This window comes from Benincasa hispida, chromosome 11 (genome assembly GCF_027475165.1).
Source record: "Benincasa hispida cultivar pf3 chromosome 11, pf3_genome.v1.1, whole genome shotgun sequence".
Taxonomy (NCBI): domain Eukaryota; kingdom Viridiplantae; phylum Streptophyta; class Magnoliopsida; order Cucurbitales; family Cucurbitaceae; genus Benincasa; species Benincasa hispida.
This window is the reverse complement of record NC_143488.1, coordinates 25,616,837-25,643,053: the sequence shown is the minus strand read 5'-3', so window position 1 is coordinate 25,643,053 and position 26,217 is coordinate 25,616,837. Positions and strand designations below refer to the sequence as shown.

General features: G+C 33.5%; 1 protein-coding gene across 1 annotated transcript; it reads left to right on the top strand.

Annotated features, from left to right (window-relative positions):
* The first annotated feature begins 10,111 nt into the window (after positions 1–10,111).
* EXPA12 (expansin 12) lies at positions 10,112–13,822 on the top strand. Its single transcript, XM_039050024.2, has 3 exons — positions 10,112–10,347; positions 12,340–12,649; positions 13,330–13,822. The coding sequence occupies exons 1-3, from the start codon at positions 10,173–10,175 to the stop codon at positions 13,640–13,642; spliced, it is 798 nt and encodes a 265-aa protein (XP_038905952.2). The 5' UTR covers positions 10,112–10,172; the 3' UTR covers positions 13,643–13,822.
* Positions 13,823–26,217: the final 12,395 nt, after the last annotated feature.

The following is a 26,217-nucleotide window of genomic DNA, read 5'->3' as shown; positions in this document are numbered from 1 at the left end:
AAGAAGAAATTTGATTATATATGATATAATTAAATCAAATCAATTATATATGATATAATAGTTATGATGTATTTGATATATTATTGTTTGACTGGAGGAATTAATATAAATATGATTTATATTAAATGCCATAAAATAAGAAAAGAATTATGGTCTAAATGTTGCATATGATGCAATATTAAAACTATAGGTTATAAATATAATATGATAAGTTAGTTATTGTATTTATTTATAATTTATTATTATATGATAAGTTAGTTATTCTCATTAAGTTTGTTCTTTTTTTTTTTTCAGTAACTTTTAAAATGGCTACCGTTGCTCTTGCACTTTTAGCCGTTGATAAACTGATTGGCAAGAACTACGCTAGTTGAAAAAACACGATAAACACGATACTTATCATCGATGACCTAAGGTTCATCCTTATGGAGGATTGTCCTCTTATTCCACATCCTAACGCCGCTCGAAATGTTTGAGAGGCATACGAGTGTTGGACACGGGCGAATGAGAAGGCCTGAGCGTATATCTTGGCCAACCTTAATGACGTTTTGGTCAAGATGAGGTGGTTTTGGATCAAACCACTACTACGTAAGGCGCGTTGTTAATTTTTTGTGTAAGGGGTCACAGTTAGTCTCATGTTCTATCTTATTTAATTTATGTATTAAGGTTACAACTATTAGTTATGATAATTTTTAACTTGTTTAATTTGTATTGTTATATTTATATCATAGGAGAAGGAAGTTATTAGTGCACCAACCATACATGAGGAAGAGAAGAAGGTGAAGGAGATGGAAGCTATTAGTGTACAACCGATCTTGAAGGTGAATTGTATTATGAGGTAAATTTATGAGGTAAATTTACTATTAGTTACTTATAAAATTATAACTTAGTGGTTTTAGGAGAAAGTTTCAGAGAATGCGGGAAAGGATGAAGAAGTGATTGCTATTAGTGTACCACCGATCTTGAAGGTGAATTGTATAAGTCTCATGTTCTTCTATCTTATTTAGAAATGAACATGTGATCGAGTTTTGTAGCATGCAAAAAGTGAAGACTTTATCAATGGTGGCTTATATCACGTAAGTAAATGTTATTTGTTTATGATATATTATCACTTTATTAACTAGTAGTAAGTTAATGTGTTCGATCTATTATTGTAGATACCTACACTCGTTCATTGTTGATTCAAATAAAGGGTTGAAGTATATTTTTTAGAGCTCGGAACCTTTGTAGTAGATTAATGACTTCTGAACACAGTCATTTACTATAACCTTCATGTTCCATACTAATTAGTTGTGTATTTTATTTAGTGATCATTCTGAATATTATACTATACTCTTTGATGAATGTAGGGCAATGACCATTTTTCAGTCTAAAAAAAGTTTCAAAAGACTCGAAAAACCACATTCTGAAAAATGGTAAAGGTAAGTATAAGAGCACTGAAAAAGTTAATAGAATGATTATTTAATACATTTGTATGATATGTGTATTAATTATTGGCTTTGTATTGTAGTGTCTTTTACAAGTGGGAACTATCGAATGTGGGTATTACGTTATGAGATATATGCGAGAAATCATGACTAAAGAGAAGAATATTATCACAGATACGATATATCTTTATACTACTTATATATATTGTAACATTATAGATAGTGTAAATAGTAAATAAATATATATACTTCACTTTCTATGTTTTATAGATTGATATGAGGAGCTCGTACTCGCAACTTGAATTGGATGAAGTACGTGTGGAATGAGGTGAATATTTAGGTCGCTATATCTGATGGACTTCTTATAAATTTTGTGTATGTGGCACATGAGAATGCCCAAAAACTTTTTTTGTGTAAATGTATTGTTCAGCCATTATAGGTTATATACTTCAAAGAAATGTGTGGTGGAAGATAGAATTTTAGTCTTCTGATTTTTGAAAAACATAGCACATATAGATTAGTCTTACAATTTTGGAATTATCATATATAGGGGTGGGTTGATAGAGTATATACTATTGTACAATTGGTCTTGTAAATTTTAAAATCGTTCATATAGACATGAGTAATAGAAGAATTGAATTGTTTATTTTAGTATTCTGAATTGTTACGTTGGATATATTGGACTGATATGTAGACCTGAAATATGTGCAACTGTTTATTTTAGTTGATGAAATTTCTTATTGGAACAAATGTCATGCAGGAAATGAGAAATGGAAATTAAATTCGAATGTTTCATTTGGGAAAAAAAAACATAGATGACATTGGAAATGTGTCAAGACTTAGATTACTTAATCATTATTTCATGTCAAGATAAAAATATATTTGACAAATAAAAAATGTCAAGAATAATCACAATAATAAGTGTTAAGAATTAATACACTTGACATGTCATTATTATCAAGTGCATTATATTTCTTGACACGGAAATTGTGTCAAGAATTATTTCTCTTGACGTTTTTACAGTATGAAGTTATAACATTATACTTGACAGTCGAATAGACGACACTTTTATTAGCTTCAAGTATACCCTCTACTTGACATTGGAAAAACGTCAAGTAATCCAATTTCTGTAGTAGTGACAATTCCTAGTCATGTGTCCAAGTTTATTACAATTAAAGCAAAGAAACTATACCATTTCTCCTGAAAGGGGGTTTTTGCTCTTTTTTTTTGTTGGTTCTGGTTGCTGGAGCCATAGTTCTGACCATTCCTCTTTGTCCCCTTTGATTTGGTCTCCTTGGTACGACGTTCACCTTTTCCCTCTGGTCCTACTTCCGGGCTTCTTCCTCAATCCTTAGCCAGGTGATAAGACTCTCCAAGGAGAACTCCTTGGTCTTATGCCTCAAAGTGTTCTTAAAATCCTTCCACAAAGGGGGCAGTTTATCAATAATAACAACAACTTGGAATTGTTCGTCTAAAGGCATACCTTCAGTAATTATATGGGCTATCTTCTACAGTTCATGAGTCTGGGCCTCCACAGATTTGTCATCCATTATCTGGAACTTAAGATAACGACTGATAGCATATTTCTTTGACCCGGCCTCTTCGGTGTCGTACTTCTTTTACAGGCATCCCAGACCTTCTTCGCTGTCTTCATTGTGTTATAGTAGTCATACAGATCATCAGTAAAATTATTTAATATAACGTTCTTACATAGAAAATCTTTCTCCTCACAGTCAGCAGCTTCTTTTATCTGTAGTTCAGGTTGTTCTTCTAAAGGGACGATGAGCTTATCTTTGGTACACGTGTCGGCAACTTTCTTGACGGTAAGAAAGAACATCATCTTTTGCATCCACCGTTTGAAGTTTTCTCCTTCGAACTGAAATGGACGAATGAGGTCGGATGTCGTAATGTCGTTGTTGCTAGTGAGGGCCATTAGTGACATGGCAGGATACGTCTTAAAATTTTTGTCAACTGCAATCAGACAATGAACAGGACAGCAACAAGAGGTCAGGTCATGACGGTCGAGCAAAGAACAGGACCTGTAAAACAAAAGCTCGTTATAGGCTGAGTCGCGGAGCTCGCTCTCTTTAAGACGTTTCGTGACTCTAACCAAAAGTGCAAGCAGGTCAGGAATACTGCCACATCGTCCTTAGGATAAAACAACCCAAAAAGAAAATTCAATCAGAAATGCACTGTTATCGACCGAAACACACAACTTTCTGACTGAATGCTTGGAAACGAAAGCCGAAAAAGGAAGTACGCAGAGGAGAGTGAGGGAAGAAAGTGTAAGAATTGTGAATGGTGTGTTTGAGCAAGCTGGAATATGCGGATTTTTTTTTTATTATTAAATAAAAAATAAAATTTTTATTAAAGAAAAATAATCACACACGCGTGCCACGCTGGATCGGACCCACATTTGTCTTCTTCCTCACTCCCTCCAAATTGGGTACCCTTGGGGCCCAAACTCATAACCTAAGGTTAGAGTACAAAAGGGAGACTTCCTTTTCAAAATTCTCCAACGTGGGATTCTCTAATCAAAGATTGGTTTTTTTTTAAAAAAAAAATAAAATTTCACCCAATATTTCATTAATTTAATATTAGGCATATGAGAATATTTGGTAATATGAAAGGTAAACATTGGAATACTTATTCAAGCTATGTCTGTGGTTAAATTTGTACATTTAATAAATTTTAGATACAAATTAATTCCTTTTCCTTCAAACTTTTCAAAGTAATTAGTATATTGAGAACTAATCAATTAGTTGTTTTAAGTTTATAAGAATGTTGAAAATAATTCACTGAGATTAAACAAATTAAGTATTTTAATAAACTAAAATATTGGTTTAAATGCTAATGAGATTATACTTAATTTAATTTTTTTTAATCGATAAAAGTGAATCTATACAATTATAACAATTGATAATGCTAAGAGAGTAGTTAATTTCACTTTTACAAAGTTGTCAATTCATTGTTTAGGTATTAACATAAAGTTTGTACTCTAGAATATTTTCACACTAAAAACAAAGTAATAAATTTTAAAACAGAGTAATGGTTTTTTTTTCCTTTGCAAAGTTATTGTAACTAAAGTGTGGAGTGAGAGAATCAAATCTCTGACCTCCAAATCGATAGTACAAACATTGAGTTACGCTCATGGAGGCAGATTGAATTTTTTAGGAACAAACTAAACCAATTATTTATTGCTCACTTACCCAAGTCAACTGTTTTTTTATATATGACATTTATAATAACTTAAAAATAAATTGGATAAATTAAACAAAAGACCTTGATAATTTATTAACTATCATCGAACCCGGATAAGACTTCTGTTTTAAATCTTAGACATCTGATAGTTTCAACATGTTTTGTCCTTACTCACATGTTTGTTAGAAAATTTTCTAAGAGATCATCGAATATAAAATTACTTCAATCTAAGCATGTTTAACTTTGGACTTGTTATTAAACAAAAAAAAAAAAAAAAGAAGCATAAACTATTAACAATTGAGGTAAATGGACTACAAATCGAACCCCACCCTTTAATAAAATTAAAAAATTTACGTTTTATTTTTTATTTTTTGGGCTTTTAAATATTTTGAAAAAATTTATAGTTTTAATCCGCTAAAATAAAAGAAATGAAATTTTTGTTTTCAAATATAGTAAAATGAGCTGAAATATTTATAAATATGACCAAATGTCACTGTCTATCGGTGATAGACATTGATGAATAGTGAATTTATGTCCGCTAAAATAAAATAAATGAAAATGTTGTTTTCAAATATAACAAAATGAGTTGAAATATTTACAAATATAACAAAATGTCATTGTCAATTGGTGATAGACATTGATCTATTACTGATGGGCATCTATCAGTGTCTATCAGTAATAGACAATAATAAATTATAGTAATCTATGTCTATCACTATCCATCATTGATAGGTATTGATATTTTGTTATATTTATAAATATTTTTAACAGTTTTAACATTTGAAGCAATTACCTTAAATGAAATAGTGATTACGTAATAAAATAATATATTATCTTTAAGCTAAAAATTAAATTAGTCAAAATCGTGTCCAAATATATATATATATAGTGAACAATTTTCAAGAAATATTAAAGAGATAATTAAATGGTATATGAACATTTTTTACATTAAAATTAACAACCTTAATTAAATCTGTAAGCTTCAGTTCATTGGCAAGTAAAATGGGAGAACACTTGTATGAAAAATTAGCCCCCAATGAAAGCCAAGTATGTGGCCAAAAAGCTAATTTGGAAAATGTTGCTCTGTTTGGGAGTTTGCCACAAAGTGTTCATAATAAAATACTCTTTAATAAAAGTGTTTATTCACGAGATAAAATCAAGACCATAGTTCAACTGACATAATACTCGTATTATCAAATTCGAAGTCTGAGGTTTAAAATATTTGCAAAAATTTTATTGGATTTTATTTAAAACATTTATGTTAAATATTTATACCTTATGTGATATTTTTTTTTAAAATTTAAATTTAGATTTTAAAATTGATTAAATTACTATAAAGTATATTTTTAATCCTTCAAAACTGATTTTGATGATATGAAAATTGCATTTAAAAGTGTAAGATTTAATATTTAATTAATTTTGAGTAATTAAAACGTGTTTTAAATTACTTTTAAAAATACAAAAGTGATTTTTTTATCATTGTAATATCACTCCCAAATATATAGTGATTCGATTCATTGCATATTGTTAAATTGAAATTAGAAAGAGATTGAACGAGACTAAAAAGATAGTTTTTTTTATTTTTTTTATTTTTATTTTTTTTACAAAGTCAAATTAGGGGTTTCTAAAATTTTTTTTTGAAGACTTTATTTATTTATTTATTTTTTGGAGAATATGTTTGTTTGGTTTCCAAATTTTTAAAATGTAACTTTTTAGTTTTAGGTTTTTAAAAATAGATGCAATTAGTTCTTGAGTTTTTAAAACTTACATTTTTAGTCTTTGGGTTTTTTAAAAATAGGTTTAAAAGGTCTCTAAAGTAATTATGACATCTTAAATTAGAACATTAATTTAAATAAATTATCTCTCTCTATAGTTTTTTTTTAATGATTTTTCTAATCTAACGTTTCATAATATTTCTACAAAAATTATTTAAATATCTATTTTTAAAGACTCGGGGACTAAAATGTTCATTTTGAGAACTTAAGGACCAAACATATCTATTCTTAAAACTTTTTGATTGGACCCCCAAATGATAAAAATTAAACTCTCAAAATTATGTTACAATTTATACAATTATGTAAGTTTGATAGTCCTTTTAACACTTATATAAATTTGAGGCCTCAATTTTTACAATTGAAAGTTTAAGGATATAAATGTAACTATTCATTCGATCCTTTTAGGGGTGGTTTTTCAATTTTCATTTTTTTTTAGAGTTTGTGTTTTAATATCTCAACTTTTGATTAAAGGTTAAAAAACATTTTTGGTTCTTAAACTTTCACGAAAATAACAATTTAGTCCCTGAACTTTAATTTGTAACGATGTAGTCCCCATACTTTCGATTTTTTAACAATTTAATCCTTAAACTTTAGTATGTAATAAACTAGTCCTTGTACTTTTAAATTCATAACAATTTGGTCCCTAACATAAAAAAATTTATCAAAATTAGATGTCAATTTTTATTACTTTATGATGTAGACTTTGTATTTTATTAAAATATTGAATCTCTAAAATAGTTTATTGGTTTATTTATGCAAGAAATTTTATTAAATTTTAACTCTTTTTTTAATAAGAGGGACTAAATTGCAATAAAATTGAAAGTTTAAGGGCTAAATCTTTACAAATCAGAGTTTATTGACTAAATTGTTGCTTTTATGGAAATTTAGGGACTCGGTAATTTTTAACCTCAATTTTTTAAATAAACTATTTACTTCTGTTTGACATTTAAAGTTGCTTAATTACATTTTCACCTGGTAATTGAAAGGTAAATACTTTTTTAAAAGATATATATATATATATTTACTTTAGTTTTTAGTTGAAATTGGCTATTCTAATAGGATCATGGTTTCTCAAAATAATAATAAGATCATGACAATAACTATATAATAATGTCAATAAGCTAAGAAAAATTGATGCAACCAACTAGACTATGATTATTACCACACTCCTATATAAACCTATATTATTAATCTTTCTATAATGATTTTACTATGTTTTTAATCTTTATTTCAATTGTGTATAAGATTAAAGAATTAGAGGAGTGAGGAAAAAAGATGATAAATATTTCAAGTCCCATCTAAATTTAAAATTTTTAAATAAATCTAGAGTCATAATTAAATTATTTATGAGACTCCTGTAGGGATCAATGTCCTAACACAGCGAAAGAAAACACGATCATGAAACACGATCATGAAATTAATTTAGGAATTATGAAATATCAGTACATTGAAAAAATCAGAATATTCCATAGAGATTTAACATAAATTAAACCTACTGTAAAACTAATCTAGGTTAAGCATGCATAACAAATTCTGCAGAGAAAAGGGAAAGATATTCTTACTCTCGTTTAAAGACTCGAATGTAAAACCTCCTTGGGATTTCTTGAACACCACCAAAAGGACTTTCGTCCTATCTCTGAGAATCCTTGAGGATTGGTTTGTGGGAACCAAGATTATGGGAAGAGAAGGAGAATTTTTTAAGAGAAAAATATTTCTACAGTACCCTTCTGTAAAAGAATCACCAAATCGTTAACACCTCTATGTTCATCAATTATCTTGCAGGTGTTTAATCAAAGAAGAGAGAGAGTGAAACGTGAGAGTTATCCAACCTTAACCAAACGAGAAAAAGGAGTCACTTCGTGTCACGGCCCAAATCAACATGCTCAACATCTACCAAGTCCAAGGCCGAGCCTAGTAAAATAGCTAAAGGGACATATCCCGCACATGTTTCAGTCCAAAGCATCACCCTAGAACCAAAATATGGGCCTAGGAGAAGATGCTTGGCCAAGGCCGACCCTAACCAAACTTCAAAGAAGGCACACTCCTCGGTCTGGTAAGTTGAAGGATCATCGTAAAACGACTCTAACCCTTATCGGGACAACTTAGGTCAACAACTTCTATAAATATATCATTATAACTCAAAAAAAAGTGACTTGAATCATACTCTCAAACTCCAGAGTTTTCGTTCTCTCACTCGTTGACTTAAGCATCAAAATGGTGTGGCAACTTAGCAAGCACCCCACCAGACCAATATAAAATTTGATGTTGTTATCACGTGAAGGTTAGACTATTTTTCCTATTCGAATTTTGACATCAACAAAGTATATTAGTATGCCAATGTAAAGTGTATAATAGATATATCATTATACAAATATAACTATATTCTACCTACTGAAAAAATAAAATTACATGTCATTTACGTATACTGATAAAGTATAGCAATTAGCTTGTATCCGTAATTTAAATTATATCATTTTTTACGAAGAAATTTAAATTATATCATTAATATATAATTTTAATATTATTTATATATATATCTAATATAAAGTATATCTTTGATTTACGCGTTGTTAGATTTATACCATTTCTACAAAAATATATTTTCATGTGGGAAAGGAAAGGTACAATTATTTAGGCATATAAAAGATATGATATTACATAACAGAAGCTCCTTTTTCTTTTTAATTATAAGTTGCACATGGATAAGTAGATCAAAATTTATTGCTTGGTTTATCAAAAATATAAGTCAATAGATCCGCTCTAGGGCGATTTAAATCATGAATCTCTTAGTACTCTTTTGTGAAACATTAAAAGATATCATCTATTTTTTCTTTTCAAATACAATTGGAAGTAGTGAAATTCAAATCATACGCCTTATGGTTACTAACAAATTTGTATGCCAACTGAACTATACTCAGTTTTGAAAAAGCATGATGTATTTAGTCCAATATAAATAAAAATACTAATAACAATATCGATAACTTAGTGTGCGAGTAAAAAACCAGCTCAACTATTAATCTAAGGCCCCTTTTGATAATATTTGGTTTTTTGTTTTTGTTTTTGAGAATTAAGCTTATAGACACTATTTTTCTACCTTTAAATTTCTTCATTTGTTATCTACTACTTAATAAAGATACAAATCATTATAAAAAATAAGAAGACAATAGACTTAGTTTTTAAGAACCAAAAACTAAAAATGAAATGGTTATCAAACGGAGCCTAAATAATTTCTATAACCTTTTTACTTATGGAAAAATTCATCAATACCGATATTTTTATTAATATATCTGTAAAATTAAAATCTAAAAAACAATATTACTATACTATATATAATTAAGCCTAAAATTATTATGAAAAAGGAAAAGAAGGAGTTTGATTAAGTAAGGTAGGCAACTGAAGGTGCATGGATTTGATTAGAAGGTTAAGATAATAAATCACCGACAAAAAAATTATTAAAAGAAAGAAAGAAATAAGAAAAAGAATGAGAAGGTCACATGGTTGTGTTGTTTGAGTGTCGTCTGATGTTTTTTAGAAGTACCCGTACACACCTCTCTGTACTTTGGTCTTGTTCTTCATAAAACCGCGTTATTCTTAAATTTATATAATTTATATATTTCTACATATTCACCGACAAATTAAAACTTCCCTTTTTTGGGCTCTATAAATGCAATGCCTTTCGTTAATTTTCTAAGTACATTACATTACAAACACTTTGTCGTTTGATATACACGTTATTCTTATTTTCTGTTTGTTTCTCGGGAAAATATATATTATGGTTGCTATGGTTTATTATGGGAATAATAATAATGGGTTTGTTTGTTGGGTTTTGTTTTGGTTCATTTTCATGGCAGTTGGTCTTGGTGAGTTCTTCGTCTATGGGGATAATAATGCTTGGTTTAATGCTCATGCAACTTTCTATGGAGTTGATCAAAACCCTACTAGTCTTGGTGAGTTTCTTCCCTTTTTTCCCTTTTCTTTTTATATATACTTTGTATTTTCTCAATAGAAAATTAGGGTTTAAATATTATACTTTCGTTCGTACACTTCTCGTTTTAGTTCATTTTAGCCCATATATACACATTAGAATATTTATTTTGGTCTATATATTTTGAAAATATTCATTTCGGTCTTTGAATTCTTAATAAGGGATTATTTTGGTCCTTTCATTTTCATATTTATTTCATACTTCGAGACTAGAATGGTGTTTTAATTAAAAGTTTAATGATCAAAATGAAACAAACTTAAAAGTACAAGAACCAAAACGAATATTTTGAAACTATGGAGATCAAAATAAACCTTTTGAAATTAAAAAACAAAATGAACTAAAGCCAAAAATATACGACGGACTAAAGTAGTATTCAAACAAAATTTCTTCAATGAAAATGTCACAGTCGAGACACAGATTCGAACATTTCTTCTTTCATAAACAACGTAACCAAAAGATACAATCAATTTTTTTAATAGTATCTATCTGAATTTATATTCAGAAAAATACTTAGGTGTATGAGACCTATCGTTGTACATTCTACCAAATTGTTCAATCATAATTTGTTACATGAAAATTTTCTTCCTACTTCTTTTTTAAATATTTTAATTTATTTTTTATGTATGTGATGATAGTAGGATGCATAGAGATATATGGTCTATTTTAGTTGATAACTACTCTTGTTTAAAGTAATTTCTATTTTTTTTTTTTTTTTTTTGAAAATGGTAAGAACAATCTAAATTAAACTAGCTACTAAGTACTAACAATTGAAGTTTTGAAAAAGCAGTACAGTTTTTTATTTTAAAATTTTGGGTAAATATTTAGAAAATTAGAAAGTTGTTGCTACATTTTTTTCATAGCTTTTAAATTAATTTTCTTTTTGAAAAGAAAGTATCATGCCATTATTTATGATTCTAAACTTTAAATAATAATGTTCAACTTTATAATAAGTATTTTATTAGAAGTAAATTAAATAAAAAAAATTAGCTAAACATGGTTTAAAAATAATTGAATATTGAATGAAATACAAATAATTATAAAAATACAATTTATCGATCTTGCATATCTGGCAATCAACTTAACATTCAAACACTATTGATTTGATCCTTTTCGTGATCTATTAATATAAAACAATATATATTCGACAAAAAATAATAAACGCTGTATCATATCTTATTTAACATAATTCAGGATTTTAAAAAATAAAATTTATATTCATTTGTTAAAAAAAAAAAAAAAAAATCTTTTGTTAATAGAATAAAAGTGGGATTCAAATCACAAACCTGAAAAAAAAAATCTTTCTTATCATGTTAATTTATTTGTAATGATAATGTATTATTCCACCCTTCATGTGGTTTTAGTCCTAGGAACTTCCCTTCATTATTAAACTTTTCTCACCAAATTTTAACACAATAACCGTCAAAATAAATTTAGGCTACATTTAACAAACGGTAATAAAAATCGATATAATTGGATTGAAATTTTTTTTATAGGCTACAATAACCGTCAACATAAATTTAAGCTACATTTTATACTATTATCGTTATTATTATCATTATTGTTTGAGTCTAACGATAACGATAAATGTAATAAAAAATATGATATATTCATAATTTTTGTATTGTTACAGTAAAAAGTCTCATGTAATTTTCATTTACAATGTGAACATCTCCCATTCCTCAATTAGATTACATGGTTTGATTACAAATTTCAAGGTAGATCCTACATTTCATTACCATTATAGAAAGCAAGTAAACAACAACAAAAATAATCAATTGAGATCCATTTTTTACATTTTCATGGATGGATTACCTTTTTATTAGTGTAAACGTGACCTTAGTTCAATTATATATATATATACTAGTAATAACTATCCACCGTGAGATATCTCACCTCAAATTGTATATATATTAGTAATGTAATAAAGTTGTGTACTTGATTATCTATTAATCAGGAGGAGCATGTGGTTACGACAATACATTCCATGCGGGATTTGGAGTAAACACAGCGGCGGTGAGCGGCGTACTTTTCAGAGGTGGAGAGGCCTGCGGCGCTTGCTTTCTAGTAATTTGCGACTACAACGTCGACCCCAAGTGGTGTCTCCGCCGCCGTGCCGTCACTGTCACCGCCACAAACTTCTGCCCGTCCAATAACAACGGCGGCTGGTGCGACCCCCCTCGGTCCCATTTCGACATGTCGTCACCTGCTTTTCTTACCATTGCTCGTCAAGGCAACGAAGGCATTGTCCCTGTCCTTTACAAGAGGTACAACACAATCATACAATCTTGTATATTCTCATTTAATTAACCTAAGTGTTACTTGTAGTCATATGGATTCACTATTTTTTCAATCCAATAATTTCAATATATTAAATTTTTAATGAGTGGATGTTAAATTTAGTCGGTAATAAATTTACATGCCATTTAGTATATTAGCAGAAATTTAGAGAGAAAGAGAGAATATAAAAAGACTTAAACCATGGATTTCAACTTGTCAATCCATTGTCTCACGTTTATTTATATTTTCAACTGTTTTTATTTTAAGAATTTTTTTAACAATTAATTCTACTTTAATGGTTGAACTTAACTTAATATAAATGAGTATTTTTTTTTTATCTTGGTTGTATTGTTTTTTTTCCTATGGAAGTTCGATATTATACATCAATTTTCATGAACGATTAAAAATTACTTTTGAAGTAGAAATCTTTAAGACTTTTAGAAAGAAATTAAGACCTAAGATGATGTGATGATGATTTAAAATAATATTGTGTATCAATATTTTGTTTTAGCTCACAGCCACACCACTTATGAATAAAATTGTTAAAAGTATATGAATATTTGTTTAAGCAAATGACAAATTTTAGGGATGTTTTCTATAATATAAACAAATTTTTATGTAACCTCCCTGATGTCTTGTATTACTTTCAAATGTTCTATTCTTAAAGGGTGAGTTGTAAAAGAAGAGGAGGGGTTCGATTCACGTTGAGAGGACAATCAAACTTCAACATGGTGATGATATCAAATGTTGGAGGTAGTGGTGATGTGAAGGCTGCATGGGTAAAAGGGTCGAGGACGAGGACGTGGATGCCCATGCATCGAAATTGGGGGGCGAATTGGCAAGCCAATGTCGACCTCCGAAATCAAAGAATGTCGTTTAAGCTCACTCTAGTTGATGGAACAACATTGGAGTTTGTCAATGTTGTTCCTTCCTCTTGGAGGTTCGGGCAAACATTTTCATCCATGATTCAATTCTCCTAAAGTGCTTTGTAACTTGTTGTGTTGGATCATTCTTTCTTACATCTCTTGTTGAACAAACTTCTATGATAAGTTTATAAAATTAATTTAAACTTTTTATTGAAAAGAAGAATTGTAGAATTTTTTTATCGATCATTTTTACTCAATGACATGTAATAAAGAAATATATTAATTATATTTTCAATTCATCTTCTTAATTTTTCTTTATCAATTTTAAGTCTATGCGTACCCTAGAAAACTTCATTTATAATGTGTAATAGCGTTCTTTTCTTTGTACCATCAATCTTGATGTGTATTAGCTCTTTTTTAAGTACCAAAATGAGCCATAGTTTATTTGGCATATTTAATTTACGAAAATTGCATTATATGACAAATACATTTTAAGAAATTAAAGTCATGGCTTCAACTTTTTTGTAATTGCAGGTGTGACAATCACATAGCAATCACATAGAAATTAGATAATAATCACATAATAATCACATAGAAATTAGATAACAATCAAATTTTCAGGTGGAAGTTTTTTTGATATGTTTGCAAAAAAAACAAAAACCTAAAGATACGCGTCCAATTTTTAAATTTTTTTAAAAAAATTAAAGTTGCAATGACCTCTTTAATTTAACTATAAGAAAGGAAGGAAAATAAGGAAACGGTAAAGAAGATATAATACATTATTTACATAAAAATAAGAATGAATAAAATGTCCATGTGGATCCTAACATTTAAATAATAGAACATCAATTATAGGGGACATTATTGATTTGTCTATCTATTCAAACAAATGTTGATTATATTAAATTAGAAATTTCTTTTATTTCTAATTATTTCAAAACTTGCTACTCAAACCAAATATTAAAAAAATAAATAAATAAACATCCCAATGCATTGAAATTATCCAAATACTAGGAAATGTAAAAGTGGATCTTACAATAAATAATTTCTATTGCATTAGTATTTTTTTTCCATTTATGTTTTGATAACAACATATTTTCTTATTGGATCTTATCTAAAAGAGGATTTCAGAGTACATGTGTTGTTACAACTCATGGATAAATGGTTTGAAGAAAAATATTTTCCTTGATTCAAAACATGAAACTAAAAATTTAAAGGTAAAAGGGCTCAGTCACAACATAATGATCTTAAGCTGTGGATATTTTTAACATTTGGTAGTTAATCCACAATCTTTGACAAAAATGGAAAAAAAAAGATAAAAGGAAAAAGAAAAAACCCATCTTCACATAAGAAGAGGTTCTTTCTTTAATTATAAAAAGAAAAAAAAATGCATTTGAAGGTATCATAACAGAGGTGTTCAAGCATTGTTGATGTAATAACAGAAGCTACTTGGGTGAAATCAAACATTTTATCTTGAAATATACCCTCAAATTTAACTTGTAGAAACCCTATAAAAGGGGAATCTAAGCTAGAAACAAAAGAAGAGAAAAAGGATCTTATCTTCTCCGTAGTTTTGTTGTAAAATCTCCAAGAATCTAAATAGAGTTCCTATTATGGATGTAGACCCTTTTATTGTCGAACCACGTTAAAATTCTTGTGTCTTTCTTCTTCCTTCCATCTCTGCATGTTGTGATCTACCATTAAGAAATACCATTTTCTTCTCACCTTCATTTGATCTGGTTTCATTTTTTCTTCTTCTCTTCACAATTGTAAACATAGAGAACGAGAGAGAGAACAATGAGAGATAAATTTTTTGTGAATAATGAAATATGAAAATAGGTGAGTAATCGATGAAGAAAAACTATCCTTCAACGTGCGAAGGAAAAGCATCAGCAATGTGGCCACTCTATCAACCATTTGTTTTTGTCTTAGTCCTCAAACTTGGGTCATCTTTTCTTGTATTCTTTCAACTTGGGCGTTAGTGGAAATATACCAAGCCCAATAAAGTGGTATTAGAGCGTATAAAAACAAGAGAGATTCTTCAAGAGTTTAAAGAAAGATAATCTTGGAGTGTTGTAAAGTAAGAAAAAAGGCACGAAAATGGCTGTTGCAAGGTATGACATAGAGTGTGGTAGAGATTCAGTGACCACAAACATCATCATTTCAACTTAAAAATCAAAGAGATGGAACTGATTTCTAACAAAGAAGAGAAATCTAGCGCAGAGGGATTATTTGTGAAAGGCAAGACCAAACATCACAATGAAGATTAGGGTAAACAAGTTTCCACAGAAGAAAACAAGGAGAAGTTTAAGATTAAATGCAAATATTGCAAGAAGATTGGACATCTAAAGGACTGCAGAACTTTGAAATGGAAAAATAAGCAGAAGAATTCAGAATCAAAAGAATCAATCAACATAGTCAAGAGAAGCCTTAGTAGGGGAAGACTCATTCTTCTACTCAGATGCCTTATCCACCTCAAATCAAAAGGCAGAAAGCTAGCAGACCTCTAACTTCTAGAAATATTTCATGAAGTGACTTTTCTAAGATTAGGTTGATTCTAGTATATATGAGAAAAATAGAAGCATGTGTTTCATCATTGAAATCATAATTGACAAAGAACTCATGTGGAGACTTACTAAATTTATTGATGTTAAATGATTGTGGTAATCAAAGAGGATGCGATGATAAAACATTCAAAATCAAAATACGATGCAATAGTGCAAAATTTGAAATAAAATTAAGGAAGAATACAACCCCCAAATTTGCGTTGTTGCCCACATTATTTGTTGACGCATCCTGCTTTGCGGCGATCTTCTATCTTTTGGATTGTGGTGACGACGTGAAATTTCGTCTTCGTATAGTGCCTCCGCAATCGTGTACCTTGATCGTTTGCAAAGAAACATCGAGAGGGTTAAATGATAAAAAAGTTAACAAAATTTTTCGACCATTTTTTTTTTTTTTTAGAGAAGTAGTAATAAGTGAAATGCAGATAGATAAATGATGATTAAAGTATCGAAGAAATGAGAGTTCAAGAACCAAACAAAGGATACTCCAGAAGGCTTGCACCCAAGATGATGTTGTTTGCCAGTGTAGGGGCCACTCCATTTTTCTCTATTCCGGGTTTTTTAGGTCCACAGAGGTCTTTTCTGGCTGAAAATCACCCCCGCAATATGCCTTAACTCGCTGCCCATTAACCTTAAATGTACGGCTCCCGTCCTCAGTGATCAGCTCCACCGCACCATGTTGGAATATTTCTTTAATGATGAAGGGTCTAGACTAGCGCAATTTTAATTTTTCAGGGAAAAGTCGTAGTCGTGAGTTGAATAGTAAGACCTTTTGCCCGACTTGGAGGTTCTTGCCGCATATGTGTTTGTCGTGCCAGCACTTTGTGTGCTCCTTGTAAATCTTTGCGTTCTCATATGCGTTGATCCTCTATTCCTCCAGCTCGACCAGTTGAAGTTTTCTCGATTCTCCTGCTTTCTTCAAATCAAAGTTTAGTTTTTTTTTACCGCCCACAATGCCTTCTATTCCAGCTCCAGAGGCAAATGACATGCCTTATCAAATACCAACGTATATGGGGACATACCTATGGATGTTTTAAATGTAGTTCGGTATGCTCACAACGCATCGTCGAGCTTTATTGCCCAATCCTTTCGTGAAGGCCTTACTAACGTCTCAAGTATCAGCTTGATCTCTCGATTGGACACCTCGGCCTAACCATTCGTCTGCAGATGGTATGTGGTGGCCACTTTGTGGAGAATATTATATTTGCGCAGCAGCTCCTTGACAGTATGATTGACAAAGTGAGACCCTTCATCACTTATTATGGCACACGAAGTGCCAAAACGAGTGAAGTGTTTTTCTTTAGGAATTGAGAGAATACGCCGCATCACTTGTTGCGCATGCCACTGCCTGTACCCACTTGGATACATAGTCGACGGCCAGCAAAATATAATTTTTACCATTCGAGGGAGGGAATGATCCCATGAAGTCGATACCTCATACGTCGAATAATTCAAGCTCCAAGATGATGTTCATCGGCATTGCATGTTTCCATGAAATGTTACCTATGCGTTGGCACCGATCACACTTCATCACATAGTTAGCTGCATCCTTAAACAATATTGGCCAAAAGAATCCACTCTAAAAAACCTTAGCTGCGGTGCGCTACCCTCCAAAGTGCCCACCATATGGTGAGTCATGACATTGCGATAATATGCGTTGTTGAGCAGCATTCAGTACACATAGTCGCAGAATCTGGTCTGCCCCCCTTTTGTACAGATTCAACTCATCCCAGAAATATGATCTGCATTCGTGCTTGAGCCTCCTCTTCTGGTGGTCAGTATATTCCTCCGAAAATTGCTCGCAAACCAGATAGTTGACTATGTCAGCATACCAGGGCAATTCTTCAATATGGAACAGCTGCTCATCTGGGAACACCGCATTCACCTCTGACTCGTTGCGATCAGCTCAGGGTTTTTCGATCTCGACAAGTGATCTGCAACTTGGTTCTCCGTCCCCTTTCGATCAATTATTTTTATATCATATTCTTGGAGGAGGAGAACCCATCTGAACAACCTCGGCTTCGCATCCTTCTTTGTCATTAAATACTTTATTGTCGAATGATCAGTATGGATGAGTACCTTGGTTCCCAGCAGATATGCTCTAAATTTTTCCAACGCAAAAATTACCGCAAGTAGCTCTTTCTCTGTGGTGGTATAATTGGTCTGAGTAGGATTTAACGTCTTACTCGCATATGCGATAGGATGTAAGATTGCTTTTCTCTTCTATGCCAAAACTGCTCCTATCGCATACCCGCTTACATCGCACATTAATTCAAAAGGAAGTGTCCAATCAGGTGCAATTAACACGGTGTGGTAGTCAGTGCATTCTTCAAAATTCTGAATGCGTTGAGGAAATTTTTGTCAAAATCAAATTTTCTATCAACCTCCAACAACGCACTCGGTGGTCGTGCTATTTTCGAAAAGTCCTTGACAAAGCGTCTATGAAATCTGGCGTGCCCCAAGAAACTTCGTACAACCTTCACGCTTGTTGGAGGTGGAAGTTTTTCAATTGCTTCTATTTTTGCTTTATCCACCTCCAACCCGTCCCGAAAAACCTTGTGCCCCAACACGATGCCCTCCTTTACCATAAAATGGTATTTTTTCCAGTTAAGAACGAGATTCGTCTCCTTGCATCTCTTCAGTATCTTCTCCAGGTTGACCAAATAGACTTCATAGGTGTGCCCATAGACAGAGAAGTCGTCCATGAAGATTTCAACAGAGTCCTCAAAATAGTATGAAAAGATGGCCATCATGCACCTTTGGAACGTGCTTGGCGCATTGCAGAGGTCGAATGGCATGCGGCGAAAAGCAAAGGTCCCATATGGGCAGGTGAATGTGGTCTTTTCCTAATCTTCTAGAGCAATCATACCGGGTCATAACCGACATATCCATCCAGAAAGCAGTAAAAGTCATTTCCGGCTAGACAATCTAGCATTTGGTCAATGAACGGTAGAGGGAAATGATCTTTCTTCGTTGCCGCATTCAGCTTGCGGTAGTCCATGCAAACACGCCACCCAGTGATGGTTCTTTGTGGTATCAGCTAATTATTTTCGTTCGAGACTACCGTCATGCCACCCTTTTTTGGCACACACTGCACGGGGCTGACCACGTGCTATCTGCTATCGGATAAATAATGCCCGCATCTAACCATTTAATGATTTCCTTTTTAACGACCTCTTTCATCGCAGGGTTAAGTCTGCGCTGATATTCGATCCTTGCTTTATAGTCTTCTTCGAGACGAATTCGATGCATACAGTAGGTTGGGCTAATTACTCGAATGTCGGCAAGCGTCCAGCCAATTGCTCGCACATGTTTCCTCAGAATGCTCATCAACACATTCTTCTGGTCTTCATTAAGTTCAAAGGAAATAATTACTGGCAGCTTCTCATTCTGCCCTAAAAAAGCGTACTTTAAGTGGTTCATGAAGGAACACGAGACATACGCAGTGGAAAAAGGACCTAATTACACTCTAATTTCTTTTAATTTAAAGGAAAAAATGCATGCAATTGAAGGAAAAAACAATGAATTAAAATGGATAGGATAGAACCTTTCTAGCTCTTGAACAATGCTTTTCCTCGCTGAATCTCGACCCGAACTCTTTCGGACTACCACTAGAGTTGACCTACTGTCCTCTGGACTCAGAATCGGGTTGTGGGACCCGATCGATGAAGAAAACCGAGAGAGAGAAAGAGATGGAAAAGAAATGGATTTTTCTTTTGGTTTTGGGATTTCTATTTTTCAGCCAAAATTTAGAAAACTATTTTGGCAAAAATAGCAAAAGTTTTTTCATCCAAATTGAAAGTCCAATTTATAGAAAAAAGCCATGCAACAATTGCATGAAACAAATTCATAAAAACCTAACACCTAGAATCCACTATCTAAGTGGGCTTAATGTCTCCACTATAAGGCAACACCTAGCCCACTATTTAGTTAGTGGAATTATCCAACAAAAGTTTGGATTTTCCCACTAACTTTAGTCAAAGGGCAAAATAGTTATTTTGTCAAAGTCAAACTTTGACCTAAAAGTCAACATTTTGAATTTTTATGATTTTTCCCGTGTTGACTAATTTTAACCTCCCGAGCATGAATCCGCATTCATTTTCTCGAAATTCAAATCACATTTGAATATAAGGTGGTCAAAGTTTGACTTTTCAAAGTCAAAAGACAACTCTTTGACTTTACATCTTTGACCATTTCCATTATTTCCGAGCTTCCAAATATGAACATATTCATATTCTTGATATTTAAATCATATTTAAATATTGAAGCTATATCTTTAAACTGAAAAACCCGACCACTATATCATATATACTTGTCGATTTCTCTCTCTTCACCTAATTCGAACAATTCGACTTATTCTATCATACTGTTCTAAGTTTATTCCATATGAGCTAATAGGGGAACCTAATGGACCTATAGATCATGGGCTCTAACGATCCGAGATTAGCTGGCTAAAACTCTTTTAGACGGAGCGTAGCTAATCAACATTCATTAACTAACGGGTCATTCCACTATAGTCCCGTAGTTGCACTCCCCTCACTATAGATATATTTGTGTCCATTTGATATAACCATGATTAGTAAGCTAATCCTTCACAGGTTGTTCGTAATCTCGGCTGGGTCATAAAAACCGTTTTACCCCCAAGACTACATCTTATTCCTTAAGTTCCACTGATCCTCTAATGAACAATTGGTTTAAGGTCCAACCTATAAACCGAATCCCTCTCGGGCCAAGGAGAGGGTGGGGCCCCTTGTTCAAGACCTGGATTCAGTACTAAAGGGAACAACCTATCTACTATCCCTATAACGGGTAGGAGTGAATTCCGTCTTGCACCCTATGTTCCCAGCTATCCACCTGATCTTACCCCTGAAATGGGAGGCTTATTGGGCCAGCGATGATGAGCTGCCCTCACCTATGCAGATCTAAGGATAATTCCGAGTGAACAGGAGTTCATAGTTAGCTCAGGATTAAGATTAAGTTACCTAGGTCATCAATTAACGAAATAGTCAATTTTATACATAAAACGGCATTTAGAACGTAAAAAGTGACTATTTCATGGTTCAGTCTTATGCAAACTCATTGCATAGGATGCCTCCACTCACATATCTCTATATGAATGATTCAGTATCACATCGTTTGTACTAACTACAAAGTGGGTCGCATCATAGTGTCCCCAGAATAAGGCGTCCAACTTTATTCATATACTATAGACCATTTTGGCTATATATTTGAACTTGATCCACATTTATTTTCACTACATAAAGTTCTACATTAAATAGCCTCAAGACCTTAGTTTATTGGATTCAAGATTACAATTTCAATAACAACTTTATCGAAAAACAAAACAAAATATGTTTATTAATTTATAAACTACGAGTTTTAGGACATAAAATCCAACAATTCAGCAGGGTCTTCAATTCCAGTATTGGTGGTTCTACTAAGGACGGTTGCGTTGTTTTTCTTTCTTCTTTTGCTGTTGGCTCTTCTTCTTGGGTTTCGATCGTCTCAACTTCCTTGTTTGTGGTAGCAATGGATGCGCTTGCATCTTCTTCTTCATTCTCTTCGTCAAGCTTTTCTTTTTCAGTCAATTTCTGGTCATCGTCTGAGTCATGCAGGTCTTCTTCGTCAGGAAACTTCATGGCACGGATTATGTTGAACTTGAGCTTCTATCCATTGATGCTCAAAGTGATCTCCCCTTTATGCACATCAATCTGGGCACGACCTTTTGATAAAAATGGTCACCCCAAGATGATGGGCACATCTTTGTCGGCTTCGTAATCTAAGATGATGAAGTCGGCTGGTAGGATAAATTTGTCGATGGTGATTAACACGTCCTTCACCTTCCCCTCTAGATAAACCAGAGATCTATCTGCAAGTTGAAGAGTCACGGTCATGGACGTAAGTTCCCCACATTCAGCTGCTTAAAGATCGACAGAGGAATCAAATTGATGCTGGCTCTAAAGTCACACAAGGCTTACCCAATGTACAGTACTCCTTTGGAGCTAGATATAGTAAAGCTCCCAGGATTGCTCATCTTTTGTGGAATTATTGATTTCGAACTCTATGTTAACGCCACCGTGGCAAACTTACTAGTATCCCTCTTCTTGGTTACCATTTCCTTCAAAAACTTCGCGTATGCAAGCATCTCCTCAATCGCTTCACTGGATGGAATATTAATATGTAATTGTTTTAACATAGACAGAAAGCGTTGGTACTATACCTCTTCATTATTTTTCTTTCTGAGTCTCTACGGGAAAGGTGGTAACTGCACTCTCACGGTCCCCTTCTCTGTTGGCTTTGAGGTGGATGCAACTTCTGGCTTTATTGCTTCTTTTTCTCTTTCTTCTTTTTGTGTCACCGCAATTTCAGGTTCCAACGCAATGGGAGCAGTGCGGCTAAGCTTCTTCTTTTCTCCCTCCATGATTTTTCCACTCCACAATGTCACAACCTGACATTACTCTTTATCTGATCCACCCGGGTTGCGTGGGAGTTCTATTGAACTCGACAGAGCCCCTTGTGGTCTGTTCTTTAGCTCACTTGCAATCTGGCCCATATGTAATTCTAGATTGCGGATGGACGTAGCCTGACTTTGAAGCACAGTTTCTCTATATACTACTTCAATAGGCTTTCCAGGGAAGAGGATTGCAGCGATTGCGAGCTGCTGGCTTGATTGCTTGTCTGACCGTTATTGCGTGGGAAGAATCCAAGTGGCCCTTCTTTCTCTGCCACAGGTTGGAAATTCTGCTGTTGATTCTTCCATACAAAATTGGAGTGGTTTCTCCACCCAGGGTTGTAGCTATTAGCAAATGGATTACTTTTCACAAAGTAAATAGACTGTGGATTCTGTTGGCATTCTTCCATTGTGTGCCCATCACCGCAAGTCGCACACCTTGTAGTGTTTTGACTAATTGCGTTTACTTGCCCATTTTGCGGTGTTGGGCTACTGATCGTAATTTCCTGAATTAAGTTCATCATTGCGGTCATCTGATTCTGTAGTGAAGTAATATAACCATTACTTACGTCGTTATCCTTGATTCTCAGTCTCTGATCACTCTCTCTCCAATCCTCGTTGTTTTTAGATATGCGATCCAAGATGTTCTTAGCCTCATCATACATTTTGTCAAGCAGATCACCAGCGGCTGTCGCATTTGCAACGGTCTGCGAAGCGGGATTTAAACCATGATAAAAGATTTCCATCTAAAGGCAGTCTAGCAATCCATTGTATGGACAGTCCAGGACCAACCTCTTAAACCTCACCCAGGCATCGCTGAGCGATTTGTCCATGTCTTGTCCAAAATTGGTAATTAGTTTCCTTCGTCTAGCATTCTCAGTAAGTGGAAAATATTTCTTCATAAATTTCTCTACGACCTGTTCCCATGAAGTGATCTCTCCCGGCTTGAGGGAATACGCCCATTTTCTTGCCTGATCACACAAAGAAAATGGAAACAGAGTTAGTCGAACTTCTTCGGCAGAGATGTTTGGGAACACAAAAGTATTGTATATTTCTATAAAGCTACAGAGGTGGGCGTGCGGGTCCTCGCCACACCGTCCTCCGAATTGTCCTGCAGTCTGGATCATCTGCAGCATCATCGGTTTTATTTCGAATCGACTTCCATCGAGGGTAGGCCTTATGATTTCTGGATAGAAATCATAGAGGTTTGGCGATGCATAGTCCCTAATGAGTCTATTGCGATCGTTTGCCAGTAGGATTGGATTCGCCATGACATTGTTTTCGTTTGGTACTTCGTTTCCAGGCTGCTCCACCATATCTTCTTTGTCTGACTGTTATTGTTGGCGATCTCTTAATCTTCATCTGAACGCCCTCTCAATCTCTGGGTCATAATTCACCAGAGATTGAGAGTCTGCAAAGAAATCAGAAAAATTACCGTTAGCACACTATTTTGCCGAATTCTCCGGCAACGGCGCCAAAAACTTGATGCGTTATTTTATGATGTGGAATTATGGATGAAATGTGATGATGAAAATGCATTGAGCACTCAAGTTTTCTCAGTGGAATCCAAGTGTAAACTCCACTAAGTTTCTTGGTAAGTCCAGGGTCGAACTCAGGGACTTGGGAAAACAGATTGCGGTGGTAATTTTTAAGAAAACCTTGCGGTAACCGATAACTTAAATAGTTGTTGGTTTTATTTGTTGTGGTAATGAAATAAATAAATGCAGCGGATTTGAGAAAAGTTTAGATGCACTGAGTATGTGGATGAATGGGTTGAGAAGGTCTTAGCTAGCGTAACTTGGGAATGCATCAGACTATGCGATCATGCTACACCCATACACAGCAAGTCATTTTCTAATGCAAATGCGGTGCTCCTAATTCTAAGACGCATGTGTTGAATGCAAAAGTGTCCATAAAGCTTATTCCTAAGTCTCTACTCTTTTTCTATGTGATGATGTAAGATGCACAAAGGTAAGGTGATCGCACACAATCATATCCTATCTCTAGGATGCATGCGATGCGTTAATAGTAAGCAGTGCTTATTCCTAAGCTCCTATCTCTTGATTATGCTTTCTAATCTGACTCTCTCGAGCCTAGATTCTAACCTGACTTTTCCAAGCCTAGATCATGTCTTTAGACTACCCTCTCGAGTATCTCTAATGGACAAATGAAGCATACATAATAGAAGATGATCGCATAGAATGAATATCCCCAATTAAGCTGCTAAGTGCTTCTCAGCCCATTCAATAAATTTAGCTACTCATGCGTAAATAGCAAAGAGTGAACAGATATATAGAAGTAAATTCCATTTTTATAAATAAGTTTGAATACAAAATAGCAATGGAAGATAAAGGTAGAGCGCCTAGTAGCAATCCCTTGCTAACCGAGGCTTTTACACTGGCAATCTCTATTCGATTCAAAAGATATTCCTGCTTCCACAGGAGTTGGCCCTCTCTTTGATCTTGAAGCTCCCGGTGCTCTCCCAAGCTCACAGGAACGATCTATCAGCACAATCTCCTTCTCTTGCTTTCGCCTTAAAATAAAATAAAATCTAAGAACTGGGCTAAACTATGAATAGAACTTGTGAACTCGTGAGCAACTGAACTTGTTAACCCTATTTCTGTAGGATGCCTTCGGTATTTAAAGAGCTTCCGGGTTGAAAGGCTACTTCTCTCTTATGATTTCACAGATGGGATGACTTTAATTCTCTGACTGATGCGTCGAATATTTGTCACCGAAAAGCTGAATGTACTTGTTATCGTTAGCGGCTTGTCAACTTAATTCATATTCGACCGTCATCAGCTTTCTGTCCCATCGTGATTAATTATGCCTTTCACCCGGATGCACCCACCAAGTTGCGTCGGCTCTATGCGGCAATCCTTCTTGAGCTGATGTTTGCAAGCACAAATCACCGCAAAACCTTGCGATAATGCTGCGCTCGTTCATTGATTTCTGTGATCACGCTTTTCACCTTGCATCAACGCATATTCTGCATAAAAACACAAAAGTTAATTGTTTCTATGCGATAACCGCATGCGACCGCAATGTTATAAACTTAATGCTTTTTGGACGCAATCTAACATATTTCATCAATGCAAACCCTCATTGTTTAATAACTTAGCAATGTAATAACGTACATTTCTGCCCATTATCAAATACCTACAAAGAAATGGATGAAAGCTCAGTCTACATAGGTAACAATCACTCATGTCCTGTAGTTGGTATTGGCTCAATTTCCTTAAAACTAAAAGATGAGTCAGTGAAACTACTCACAAATGTTTGACATGTGCCCATGTTAAAAAGAAATCTGATTTCATTGGGCATGCTTGACTCAGAAGGCTGTAAATATAGAGGGAAAGGAGGCTACTGTGAAGTTTTGAAAGACACTAAACTAATCTTCAAATGTGTAAAGATAAATGGTGTATATGCAGTTCAAGGAGTTCAGAAAATGCAATCAGCTTTAGCTGTAACATACAAAGAACCTAATGAAGGAGACCTTAAGCACAAAAGACTTTCCCACATCAGTGCCAAAAGCCTTCAAGTTTTGGCCAAACAAGGAATCCTACCTAAAGGAGTTCACCAAGACCTATCCTTTTGTGAACAATGTGTAATTGGGAAGGCTACGAGGCAAAGTTTTATTAAGGCTCAACATAAAACTAAAGCATGTTGGGTTT